The 14,074-nt window shown below is 48.7% G+C and overlaps 1 protein-coding gene across 3 annotated transcripts in view; it reads right to left on the bottom strand.

The window, feature by feature from the left end:
• The window catches only part of SPNS3 (SPNS lysolipid transporter 3, sphingosine-1-phosphate (putative)), a 53,030-nt gene that overhangs the window by 13,717 nt on the left and 25,239 nt on the right, over window positions 1-14,074 (bottom strand). For 2 of the 3 annotated variants that reach the window (XM_049860950.1, XM_049860951.1), the window contains one exon: window positions 1,225-1,434. The exons of the other annotated variant lie outside the window; for it this stretch is intronic. In XM_049860950.1, coding sequence (XP_049716907.1) covers window positions 1,225-1,434 — 210 coding nt within the window. The remainder of the gene's footprint in view (window positions 1-1,224; window positions 1,435-14,074) is intronic. 3 annotated transcript variants of the gene reach the window in all.

Here is a 14,074-nt window from a genome sequence, read left to right on the forward strand (position 1 = left end):
CCAGGCATGTTCATTCCTATTACCCCAGCTAATCTGTCAGCCACCTGGTAGGCAAACTTCACGATCCCATTTCACAGGCAAGGAGGCTTAGGCCCAAGGGCACACATCAAGCCCCCTCCTTCCTGGTGAGTCCCTTACCCTTGTGGCTGGCCCTGTGCAAGGCAGAGGTGAGGAGGCTGCTGGGGGGAAGAGCTCTGCGAGCCTGGCAAGGCTGGCACGAGGGAAATCAGAGGAAAGCCTGGGGTGGTGATGGAGGTGGCAGTGAGCAGAGCCCTGAAGGGTGGGCAGGATAAGGCAGGCCAGGAGGAGTGGCCAGGCCAGGCCAGGCTGAGAATCAGGTGAGCAGAGGCCCAGAGGCCAGGCTGCACCTGCCATGCTGGTGAGGGCGAGTGGGCAAATATGGCCCCGTGGGGTGGAGCCTGGGCAGAACAGACCCAAAGGAAGAAGAGCTGCTTGTGTTCCCTGCAGCTGCAGCCCCAGGCCCTCCATACCTGTCCTGGGAGACCCTGCAGGACAGGGCTGGTCTCCCTCCAGGGCATAGGGCTAGGCCCCCACAGGGTTGAGAATTGGGAAGTCCTGGCAGGCAGGTCTTGGGCAGGGTGCCAGACAGGCCGCAGACCCACATTCCAGTGTGGCAGGGTCAGCCAAGAGGCCTCCTGGAGCCACATGAGAGCCCAGCCCGGCTCACACCACCCCCCACCCCTCCGACTTCTAGGCCACCTCCACCTGGAACTCCAGGCCGCTCCTCCCCTCACACCTCTAGCTTTCAGCCTCCATTGCCAGTTCTCCACACAATCCAGGCCCCAGCCACTGAGCTATTCACATGCTGCTTATGCTGCAACCTCCCCTTTTGTCTCTCCACTGCCCCCCACACCCATAGGACATACTGAAATACACTTTTCCTTCCTCCAACTGGAGCAGGGTGGATCCAGACCCCAAAATAGAGCCAATGGAGGGAGGCTGCAGCCACAATGGGGCCTTTCAGGCTGAAGGAGCTGCCCGCGGATGCCAGGTTTCCTCAGACACACCTGGAAACCAGCTCTGCTCCGCCAACTCTGGTCTCCACCCTGCGGCTTTGAGGGGTAAAGGGCCGAGCTGGGGAGAGGCCACCTCCTAATCCCATAATTACAGAGTCTCCTGAGGCAGCCTCCCGGGCCTCCTCAGTAAAAGGAGGGGCTCTCCAGCAGAGGGCTTCCAGGTGGACAGACCCCAGCCCCACCCTACCTCGCTGAGTAACCCTGGAAATGTCACTGCCTTCTGGGCCTTGGTTTCCCCAATTGTACAAGGGCAGGGGTGGCCCAAGTGCACCAACAGGCTCCTCCAGCACCAGCAACCTATGCTTCTAAAGCTGGTGACCCCATCGCACAGGCCAGGTACAAACTGGGTCTCAGGTTTAAGTGGCTCGCATGACCAATTCGGACATGGGTTCCACAGCTAAAAAACACAAACAAACAAAAACACCCTGGTTTAGAATAAAGTCATCATGAAGAATTTGGCACTTGCTCGAAGCTAAGGAGTCCCTGGGCAGTGCAAATGGTCAAACCTTGACTACTAACTGAAGGTTTGTTCGTTTGAACCTGCCCGGAGGCTCCTTAGAAGAAAGGCCTGGCAATCTGCTTCTGGAAGGTCGCAGCCCTGAAAACCCTATGGAACAGTTCTACTCTGCACACACGGGTCACCATGAGTCACAATCGACTCAACGGCAACTTTTTTGTTGTTGTTGTTCAAAGCTACTCCCACGTATCTCAGCCCTGCAGTCCCAGGCTACTCCTGGGTGGCCGAAGGAGCCTCCCACTGACCAAACTCATTCTCTCCCCTCGACCTCCCCTCAGGGATCACCTCCTCACCCAGTGTGGCTGAACCAGGGAGGACTCAGACTCCAATCACGACTGGCCGCCAGCAAGCTGCTGAAGCTGCTTCCCCTCTGGCTCCCACCTCAGGGTTAGGAAGCGGCCTTCACCCAGGCCAGAAGGCGGGATTCTCCTGTATGTCTTCCTCACCCTCACTCCTCCTCAGATCACTGACTCCTGTCCATTCTTCATCCTAATGCCCTTCAAATCTGCTCCCTCCTGCTGCCCACTGCAGCTGGCCTGGCCCAGACCTCACCCTCTCTCCTCTCCTCACAAGTTTCCCAGGCTCCACCATTCCTCCCCACCAGCCCGAGGGGACTTCCAAAAGGGAATCTGACTCTGCCTTGTCTCCTCAGAGCCTGGCCATGCTCCCTGCACCCTGACTTAGTCCCTCTTGGGTGATAGGGCCTGGGAAAGCTGCCTGGGGCCTGAGAAACACAGAGCCCCAAGCCCCTGGCCTCGTCTATCTCAGACGCAAGGAGAATTTCTCCCTGGAGCTGGGGCAGCAATGAAGAACATCGCTGGCCAGCACACATGCACACTCACACTATCAAGCATGCACACACAATCACCTACGTGTGCAACCACACGAGCATGCAGACACATGCATACTCAGGACCTCACACGTGTGCACAGGAGCCTCAACATGTGCACACTCACGCATATGCACAGACACACGAGGACACTCACAACCCGGGACACACACACACACACACAAAAACTCACATACCTCAAGTCCTCACACATATGTGGACTCACTCACATTGCAGGTAAAAAACTAGTAAGACCGGCTACTGTCAAGTTGACCCCAACTCATGGTGCCCCCACGTGTGTCAGAGTGAGAGTTCCAGTGGGTGATTTTTGGAAGTCGCTCTCCCGACCCTTCTTCTGAGGAGCCTTTCGGTGGACTCAAACCTCTGATCTTTTTATTAGTGGCCAAACACGTTAACTGTTTACACCACCAGGGACTCCAGATGTAGGTAAGGAGAATGATACAGTATTCAGCATATCAAAATGTGTGTGGCAAGGGCACAAATCAGACAGAGGGCTTGCTGGTGCGTGCTTGCTGAATAACAGTCTAGCATGTACATGTGCACAGAAACGTATGCACATACAATCACAGAAACACAATCACGTGTGTACGCGCATATACATGCACACACATGCTTGAGCACATTCATGCTGTGGTGGGATGGGTTGCTTTTATATGGCCTTTCTTACCATGGTCTTGTAACTCCTACCAAATGATTGGGTGGGGCTATGCAAATAAAGTGCTTGTGGCCCACTAAGGAGATCGGGCAACCTGCTAATAATGCACATAAGGCGTGTGGCATCTTTGTGGGTGCGGGACCATGCAAATAACAAGTATTGAAACTTAACATGGGGATTGGTCTGTTTTGCCAGCCCGCTAGGCTTAAAATGAGCCATCCCAGAGGCAGGAAGGGGGGACCTCACTGCCACCAAGAAGAAGAAACGGAAGTGGAGCACACCTTTTGGACCTGGGGTTCCTGCACTGAGAAGCCCCTAGACCCAGGAGACAGGCAGAGAGCTGTAACACCAGAGATGGCGCAAGACAGGCAAGAAGCAGCAGCAGAGAAGTGGTGTTAGAGGAGCTGTGGCAGCAGAACCAGGAGACTGGCATGAGACAGCACGGTGAGCTCCCCAGCCCACAGAGTAAGACGGTTACAGTGAGTGTGCCCACCCTCGGAGCAACGGAGCTGAGTGCCTTAGGACAGGAGGCTTCTCCATGGAATGGGGTGTCCCAGGGCACTTACTGGTGGAGCTAAAGAGCTTTGTAACACCTCCCCGAGCAGGGCAGAGGCCAGGCCAAGGGGCCGAGGGGCCAAGGGCCAAAGAGAAGCCTGCCTGCAAGCACACCTGAGAAGAAGCTGTCCTGATTGAAGAGCTGTACCCTGACTCATTCCTGATCCTGAATTGCAACCTGTTACTTCCCTGATGAACCCCAAAACTGTGAGTATGATTGTGAGTTCTGTGTGGCTGCTGCAACAAATTATTGAACCCAGCAGAGAAGTAGAGAGTGCCGTAGGAGGGACAGTTGGTATCAGAATTGGTAAAGATGGTGGAGAGAGGAGCTATGCCTGACCTCCACCTCATAGGAATAAGCTTCGGGCTGTTGATCTTTATTCTTCATCCCCCTTGTGAAGTTAGAGGAAGTCAGACGCCCCCACCACCACGCCATTTTTACACATGCACTCTCTCATAACTTAACACCTACATACACACCTCTCCTCACACGCATCTGCACACACAGGTAGGCACAGAGAGGGAGAAAGGAGGGAAGATGGAGCACCAGCCCCAAGGAAGGGTCAGCCCCCGTGCGGTGGAGAAAGCAGACCTTACTCAGCATCTTCACCTGGGTCCAGCCCAGCCTTCCAATGGGCAGTGACTGATCTCTGAACTGCAAAGATGGACTGAAGGTCCCAGCCACGAAGGGAGAGAGCAAACATCCCCGGGCGGGTCATGGAGACTGGGGCAGCTGAGACCCGATCTGCCCCACTCACAGATCAACTCCTCACCCGGGGTGGCTGAGCCATCAAGACAGGCCGCAGGGCACAGCCTGGCCACCTGCAAGCTGCCATGCCGGCTGGCACACTTTGCCCCTGGGCCTGCCAACCTGTAATTTTAGGGACTGGCATTGGGGCACAAGGGTACCGCCTGGTCTCCAGGGGCCGGCTGCAGCCCAGCAACCTGGCAGTCGGGCAGGTGGGGAGGCAGACAGTGAAAGGAGCAAAGCTCAATATCTTCCCTAGAGAATTTGAGATTGTGGACCCTCCTGGGGGCTGGGCTGCCCATCCAAGAAGAGACACCTGCTAGATCCTGGCAGGAAAGTAAGGGCCTCAGAGGAAGAGCAGATGGGCCTCTCTCCGCCCCTCTGAGGCAACCCCTGGTTGCTGTTGTTGTTGATAGTTGCAGTCAAGTTGATTCTGATTCATGGTGACCCCATACACGCAGAGTAAAACTGCTCCATAGGGTTTTCAAGGCTGTGACCTTTTGGAAGCAGATCACCAGGCCTGTCTTCCGAGGCGCTCTGGGTGGGTTCAAACCACCAACCTTTCGGCTAGTTGTTGAACACCTAACAGTTTGCACCATCTAGCCAAGGAAGCAAGAGGAAAAGGTCTTATCCTAGAAGGCCCTCTCCCAACCCAGGGCCAAGTCTGGGAAGTGGGGGGAGAGCTCCCCAGAGCTGGAGCAGCCTCACAGCCCAGCTGTCTGAGCCACCCCAGGGGCCAGAGAGCCGATCCCATAGCCACCCTGGAATCCGTGGCTGGCCCTGGGTTCAGAGATGCTGGGCACACATCCTTGCTGTTCCCTGCCGCACACCCAAGGCTCCCCTGTGGGTACTAGACTGGGCAGGCACTGGGCTCCAGTCTCGGTCCTTGCTCAGGAGTCCTCAAGGCTGAGAAGGATGGTACGCCCTCTCGGTGGCAGATGTAAAGGCTGTGGTGACAGCTGGCTCTGCTCAGTGTGGTGGTGGCCACACCTCTCCCCCAGCAAGTAGGGAGCTCAGAGTTATGATCAAGTTTGGGCTGGAAAGGACCTTCAAGGTCATCTGGGGCCACTTCTGGGTAAACATGGGGGGTTGAAATTGCATCATAGACTTTCCTTTCCGCCAGGTGCAAAAAAAATGATGAAAGTCAGAAAAAAATTTGCTTTTTACCAAAGATTAATAAAACCTAATGAAATAAACATTAAATATTGGCAGCCAAAGAAAAAAGCAGATGATTCTGGAATAGAGAGTACAACCCTCTTGGCTCCTCTGCCCCAAAGCTATTCCCCAAATCCCCATATCTAGAGGAAAATAAACTGAGAGGGTGTCCTTAGTTCTCACTTTTAGAAGCTGCTGGGAGAAAGGGGGAAACGTGGAGAAAGTGAACAATGACTCCAGTCACTGACTCCATCAAGACCTGAGGGCACCTTCCATCCCAGGAGGGGGACGCACCCAGCAATTTAGCAGAAGAAGCCTGTTATAGAGCATTTGCCTAAATCCCAGGAGAGAGAGCAGAGCCCAGGTGTTCCAACAAAGACTCATCGCTGCCTCCTCTGAGCCCTGCAATCTCCTCAGGCGACAGAAAAGTCTGCAGAAACCAAAGGCACCACTCTCAAAGGGCAGTCCCTTTGGAGAAGAGAAGGGTCAGAGAAAAGGCTGGAGGAGAGTCAGGAACAAGGAGTTATCCACTCTACATCAAAGCAAATCCAATCTCTCAGCTGAGCTGAACACGCCCAGGCTAGGGAAAGCCATTCAACGTGCGCACTATACAAACACACTACAGGAAGGAGGAGAGGGAAGGAGAGGGGAGGAGAAGGGAGGAAGGGGAAGGGAGGGGAGTGAGAGAAGGGGGAAGAGAGAGAGAAAGAGGAAGGAAGGAAGGAAGGAAGGAAGGAAGGAAGGAAGGAAGGAAGGAAGGAAGGAAGGAAGGAAGGAAGGGAGGGAGGGAGGGAGGGAGGGAGGGAGGGAGGGAGGGAGGGAGGGAGGGAGGGAGGGAGGGAGGGAGGAGGGAGGGAGGGAGGGAGGGAGGGAGGGAGGGAGGAGGGAGGGAGGGAGGGAAAAGAACCCTCAATCTCTGTCCAGGTTAGGGTAAAGCATTCAACATGTGCACTACAAGAAAGAAAGAAAGAGAGAAGGGAGGAAGGAAAAAAGAACAAAACAAAGAATTTGTTTCTAACTCGCCATAAAATTGTGTACTTGTGCAGAGAGAGACATGTAGAATGCTGCTGACTCAATTAAATTGAAAAAGTGGAAGCCAATAGGCCAAGATGTGAAGAGTAGTTAATTCTGGGCAATGAAGAGATGAATAATTCCTATTTTCTTTGCGCTTTTCTGTTTTAGTTTTGTTTTTTTAATTTCTCCCAAATAAAAACATCAAGGTCATCTGCCCCAGTGTGTAGAGTGAATTATTGGCCCCAACTCTTGACTTTGCCCTGGCAGTATCACATGCCCACACCCTTGACATGTACAGTGCCCCAGAGCCCAATCCCTGGGTCCTCTTCTCTTTTCTCTCTGTGCTCACTCTCTTGATGAGCGTACTCGGTCTCATGGCTTTAAATAACCAGCCCAGACCTCTCTCCTTAGCTCCAGACTCATATATCCAACTGCCACTTAATATTGCCACTTGATTGTCCTGAGCATCTCAAATTTAACATATCTAAAATTGAACTCCTAATCTTCTACCTCCAAAAAAACAAACCTGCTTCTCCCCTAGTCTTCCCCACCTCAGTAAACGGCAACTCCTTTCTTCTAGTTGCTCGGGCCCAAATACCTGAAGTCACTCTAGACTCCTTTCTTTCTCTCATACTTTACGCCTAAGCCATCAGGACATCCTGTTGATTTGACACCCAAAATATATCCAGAACCTGACCACTTTTCCACACTTCCTTCCTAACTACCCTGGTCCAAGCCACCGTGTCTCTTGCCTGTGTTCTTGAAAACCCTCCTAATTGGTCTCCCAGTTTCTGCCTTTGTTTGTACTTTCCTTCTATCCTCAACACAGCAGCCAGAGAGATTCTGTTAACATGCAGTAAATAAGTTACAAAATGGCCCCGAATTAGTCATACTTCCCAGTATTCACAAGAGTCCCTGGGTGGTGTGAAAGGTTAAGCGCCCTGCTATTATCAGCCAAAAAATGGGTGGTACAAATTCACCCGGAGGTGCCTCAGAAGAAAGGCCCGGTGATTACTGCCGAAAGGTCAGGGCTATTGACGACCCTAGTGGTCTGAAACACATAGGGTGGCCATGAGTTGGAACTGTGATTCAGCAGCAGTGGTTTGGTTTTTTGGTTTTCTCAGTATTCACATCCTTGTAGAGTCGCCTCCTGCCATGAATCTGGACTGGACTTAACAACTTGCTTTGATCGATAAAATAAAGCAGAGGTGATGCTGTGTCAGCTCCTGGCCTAGGCCTTAAGAGACTTTGCAGCACCCACTTTCGCTTTCTTGGAACGCTGCCCCGAGACCACCATATAAAAAATGCCATCAGAGGATGAGAGGCCATATGGAGAGGAACCGAGGAGCAACAGCCAACAGACAGACATGTGAGTAAGGCCAGCTTGGACATTCCAGCCCAGTCGATCTTCCAGGTGAAGGCAGCCACCTGAGTGAGCCCAGGTAAAACCAGTAGATGAAACGCCCAGATGACCCACAGAATCATAGGAAATAATAAATCACTTGTTTTAAGCTACTAAGTTTTGGAGTGATTTGTTATGCATCAGGGCATATCTGATACAAACATGTTCCACATCATAGCAACATGGCCGATTGTATTTTCCAAAGCTGGCCACTGCATTATTCCCAGTCCCACATGCTCTTTCAGATCACTGACATTCCCCACCAAAAGACCAATTTCTCTCCCCTTGAATCTGGGCAGGAATTTACAGCTGCTTCGAAGAAGAGAATGCAGCAGACGTGATGCTGTGAAACTTTCAAGGCTAGATCATAAAAGGCAATACGGCTTCAGCTGGCTCTGTCTCTCTCAGGATGCTAGTCCTTGGAACCCAACCACCATGTTGTGAGGACGCCCAGGCCACATGGAGAGGCCACACACAGGTAGGTTTTCCAGCCCCTGCTAAGGTCTCAGCCAATAGCCAGCATTAGCCGCCAGACAGGTCAGCTAAGGCTAAGAGTAACAGAGATAAATTATCCTCACCAAGCCTTGCCCAAATTGCAATTTTGAAATAAATGTTTTTGTTGTTTCACACCACTAGATTTTGTTACATATACATAGTAAACTAGAACAGGCACCAAAGTTCATTTATCCCCTCAATTAAACCAAGAGGTAAGTGCTAGAACTCCCATTTTGTAGATGGGAAAATTGAGGCTCAGCGAGCTCAAGATCTTGCCCCAGGCCACACAGCTCTGGGTGAAAAAGCGGGAATGACTTTCAGGTCTTTTAGACACTTCGATGTGGGCTCTCTCCCAACCCCTGCCCCTTCCCCAGCTGTCCATCTTGACACCCCCTGCCCCAGCTCTCCATCTTGACCTCCCGGCTCTCCATCTTGACCCCCCAGTTCTCTATCTTGACCACAAAGTCCACCCAAGGGGAGAGTGCCTAAGTCCAGTCATGTCCTGCAACTACTAGGCTAATGATAATGGAGAAGCTTTGCTCTTTGGAGCCCCTGTCTCAGGCTCGGTCCCTCCTCTGAGCACAAACCTCTTTTCCTCTGAAGGGCAGCGGCTCTGGGAAGAAGGCCAAGGAAGGAGGTATGAGCCAAGACCTACTGTGCATGTCTGGATCCCAATTAACAGCCAGAAAGTCCACTTCCTCTGCCAAGGGGACTACAAGGAGGAAAGAAATGGAACCCTCTGCACCTACAGGTGGGCCATGGGGCATGGGCTCCCCCAGGGAAGGCCTCAGGCCAGACTTTGTATGCACAGGGACCTTATTTCCATGAAACATGCTGCACAACTTGACCCCTACTTCAGGAAATTTGGAGGCAGGTACATGGTGCCACCAAGAATGCCTCCTTCCTGTGCAACGTAGTTACAGTCACAAAAGCAGTGAGAGAAGCTCTGCTCCGCTGTAGACACACATGTACGCACACTTCCCACACCATTATCTGCACACCCTGGTACTCATGCACACTCATGTACACGCATGTATATAATAGCATGGGTGGAAGCATCATACACACTACAGCGCACATTTATGTGCCCACTTACACATATACACACACAAATTACCATGAATGTGTACGCATACACACTCACATTCACAAATACACACATATACATGAGCACTCATATTCACAGACCTGAATACATTCACACTTAGATGCGTACACACACTAGCACACACGCACATTCACATATGTGCTTGCATTCCTATGGGCCCTTCCCAAGAAGATCTTCGAGCCTACCAATCTTGCCAGGACTTGCTTCTGCAGCAGCAAAGATAGTACAGGAAGGACTTTGATTCCTGGTATTTGAGAAAGTGATGGATGAATAGATAGATGCATGCATTCGTGGATGGATGGACAGATGGATGGACGGATGGATGGGATGGACGGAAGGATGGGATGGACGGAAGGACGGAGGGACGGAGGGATGGAGGGACGGAGGGACGGATGGATGGATGGATAGAGGGAGGGAGGGATGGAAGGGGCTAAAGTAACTCTTCCTAAATTGAAGCCAACAGAAGCTAATTTCTCAGCTTCCTTTGAGCATCCTTTCTGATACTGACTCACAAGTCCCCAAGATATAATGACATTCTTCATAGTGGTTTGCAGCCGGCTCCTACCCATGGAGATATTAAGGTGATGCCATGTCCCCCGGACTCCAGATTCCTGTATGCAACTGTCTACTACTCAATACTTCCACCTGCATGTTAACTTCCCACTGCAGACTCAGGATGTACAAAACCAAGATGTTGATCTTCCCCCAAAAACCCATTGCTCTTGTTCACTTCCTCATCTCAGTTAGGGGCTTTTCCCTCCTTCCAGCTTCTCAGATCAATATGCTAGAATTCATCTTTGACTTTTTTCTCTCTCACACCCCACAGAGAATCCATCAGGAAATTCTGATAGCTCTGCCTTTAAAACACATCTGTAATCCAACCACTTCTCACCATTGCTGCCACTGTGGTCCAAGCCACGATCGTCTCTCAACTGGATCATGGCAGTAGCCTCCTAACCCTTCTCTCTGTTTCTGTTCTTGTCCCCCAAGACTATTCTCCACAAAGGTGCCAGAGTTATTCTATTAAACATAAGCAATAATAGAAAAACAATATAGGAAACTGATGAAACCAAACATTTGTTCTTCAAAAAGATCAACAAAATTGACAAACTTTTAGTTAGATCGACCAAGAAAAAAAAGGGAGAAAATTCAAATTACTAAAATCAGGAATGAAAGAAGAGACATTGCTACCAATCATATAGAAATTAAATGGATTATAAGGGACTTCTATGAACAATGGTATGTCAACAAATTAGATAACCTAGATGAACTAGACAAAGCCCTAAATATACACAAACTTCTAAAATTGATTCAAGAAGAAATAGCAAATCTGAATAGGCCTATAACAAACGAAGAGATTGAATTAATAATCAAAACACTTCCCACAAAGAAAAGCCCAGGACCAGATGGCTTCAGTGGTGAATTCTATCAAACTTTTAAATAAGAATTAACACCCATCCTTGACAAACTCTTCCAAAAACTAGAAGAGGAAAGAATACTTCCTAACTCATTCTATGAGGCCACTACCCTGATACCAAAACCAGACAAAGATACCACAAAAAAGAAAACTACAGGCCAATGTTGTTGTTAGGTGCCGTCTCATTGTGCAACAGAAGGAGATACTGCCCAGTCCTATGCTGTCATGGATTGAATTATGTCCCCCCAAAAATGTGTATATCAATTTGGCTAGGCCATGATTCTGGGTATTGTGTGGTTTTCCTATATGTCGTAAATCCTGCCTCTATGATGTTGATAAGGGAAGACGGGCAGCAGTTGTGTTAGTGAGGCAGGACTCAATCTACAAGACTGGATTGTGTCTTGAGGCAATCTCTTGAGATACAAAAGAGAGAAGCGAGCAGAGAGAAAGGGGGACCTCATACCATCAAGAAAGCAGCACTGGGAGCAGAGCACGTCCTTTGGACCTGGGGTCCCTATGCCAGAGATAATCCTTGACCAGGGAAGATTAAGGACAAGGACCTTCCTCCAGAGCCGACAGAGAAAGAAAGCCTTCCCCTGGAGCTGATACCCTGAATTTGGACTTCTAGCCTCCTAGACTGTGAGAGAATAAATTTCTCTTCATTAAAGCCATCTACTTGTGGTATTTCTGTTATAGCAGCACTAGATGACTAAGACATGTGCTATCCTTACAATCATTGCTATGTTTGACCTCATTGTTGCAGCCACTGTGTCAATCCATTTTGTTGAGGGTCTTTCTCTCTTTAGCTGGCCCTCTCCTTTACCAAGCATGATGTCCTTCTCCAGGGACTGACTCCTCCTAATAACATGCCCAAAGTACGTGAGAAAATTCTCTCCATTCTTGCTTCTAAGGAGCATTCTTTCTGTACTTCTTCCAAGACAGATTTGTTCATTCTTCTGGCAGTCCATGGTATATTCGATATTCTTCAGCAACACCATAATTCAAAGGCATCAGTTCTTCTTTGTTCTTCCTTATTCATTGTCCAGCTTTCGCATGCATATGAGGCGACTGAAAATACCATGGCTTAGGTTAGGTGCACCTTAGTCCTCAAAGTGACGCCTTTGTTTTTTAACACTTGAGTCTTTTTCAGCAGATTTGCCCAATGTAATACGTCATTTGATTTTCTGACTGCTGCTTCCATGGGTGTTGATTGTGGATTCAAGTAAAATGAAACCGTGACAACTTCAAAATTTTCTCCGTTTATCACGATGTTGCTTATTTGTCCAGTAGTGAGAATTTTTGTTTTCCTTATCTTGAGGTGTAATCCATACAGAAGCTGTAGTCTTTGATCGTCATCATTAAGTGCCTCAAGTCCTCTTAGCTTTTAGCAAGCAAGGTTGTGTCATATGCATATGGCAGGTTGTTATGAGTTTTCCTCCAATCCTAATGCCATGTTCTTCTTCATATAGTCTATCTTCTCGCATTATTTGCTCAGCATACAGATTGAATAAATATGGTGAAAGGATACAACCCTGACACACATCTTTCCTGATTGCAAACCACACAGTATCCCCTTGTTCTGTTAGAACAACTGCCTCTTGGTCTCTGTTTAGGTTCCTCATGAGCACAATTAAGTGTTCTTAATTCTTCGCAATGTTATCCATAATTTGTTACGATCCACACAACTGAATGCCTTTGCATAGTCAATAAAACATAGGTAAACACCTTTCTGGTATTCTCTGCTTTCAGCCAAGATCCATCTGACATCAACAATGATATCCTTTGTTCCATGCCCTCTTCTGAATCTGGCTTGGATTTCTGCCAATTCCCTGTCAATGCACTGCTACAACCGCTTTTGAATCATCTTCAGCAAAATTTTACTTGGTGTCCTATTAATGATATTGTTCCATAATTTCTGCATTCTGTTGGGTCACCTTTCTTTGGAATGGGAACAAATATGAATCTCTTCCACTCACTTGGCCAAGTCGCTATCTTCCAAATACACGAGTGAGCACCTGCAGTGCCATATCTGTTTTGTTGAAACATCTTAATTTGTGTTCCATCAGTTCCTGGAGCCTTGTTTTTCACCAGTGCCTTCAGTGCAGTTTGGACTTCTCCCTTCAGTGCCATTGGTTCTTGATCACGTGCTACCTCTTGAAATGGTTAAAAGTCGACCAGTTCTTTTTGGTACAGTGTGTATTCCTTCCATCTTCTTTTGATGTTTCCTGTGTCACTCAATTTGCCCATAGAATCTTTCAATACTGCAACTCAAGGCTTGAATTTTTTTCTTCAGTTCTTTCAGCTTGAGAAATGTCAAGCGTGTTCTTCCCTTTTGGTTTTCTAACTCCAGGTCTTTGTACATTTCATTATAATACTTCACTCTGTCTTCTCCAGCCGGCCTTTGAAATCTTCTGTTCAGCTCTTTTACTTCATAATTTCTTCCATTTACTTTAGCTGCTCAGTGTTCAAGAGCAAGTTTCAGAACCTCTTCTGACATCCATCTTGGTCTTTTCTTTCTCTCCTGTCTTTTTAATGGTCTTTTGCTTTCTTCATGTATGATGCCCTTGATGTCATCCCACAACTCATCTGGTCTTTAGTCATTAGTCTTCAACATGTCAAATCTATTCTTGAGATGGTCTCTAAATTCAGGTGGGCTATACTCAAGGTCATACCTGGGTCTGGCAGGCTTGTTTTAATTTTCTTCAGCTTCATCTTGAATTTGCATATGAGCAGTTGATGGTCTGTTCTGTAGTCAGTCCCTGGCCTTATTCTGACTGACGATATTGAGCTTCTCCATAATCTCTTTCCACAGATGTAGTCGATTTGATTTCTGTGTATTCCTTGCAATTAGATGTATGTGTATAGTTGCCATTTACATTGTTTTCAACAACAGACCAATATCCTTTATGAATATAGACACAAAAATCCTCAACAAAACACTAGCAGGCCAAATCCAGCAGCACGTGAAAAGGATTATACCATGACCAAACGGATTTATCCCAGAATGCAAGGTTAGTTCAACATACAAATATCAATCAATGTAATACACTATAGCAACAGAATAAAGAAAAAACCACATGAACATCTCAATAGATGCAGAAAACAACTGAGATCTCCCACT

Source organism: Elephas maximus, chromosome 19 (genome assembly GCF_024166365.1).
Source record: "Elephas maximus indicus isolate mEleMax1 chromosome 19, mEleMax1 primary haplotype, whole genome shotgun sequence".
Taxonomy (NCBI): Eukaryota; Metazoa; Chordata; class Mammalia; order Proboscidea; family Elephantidae; genus Elephas; species Elephas maximus.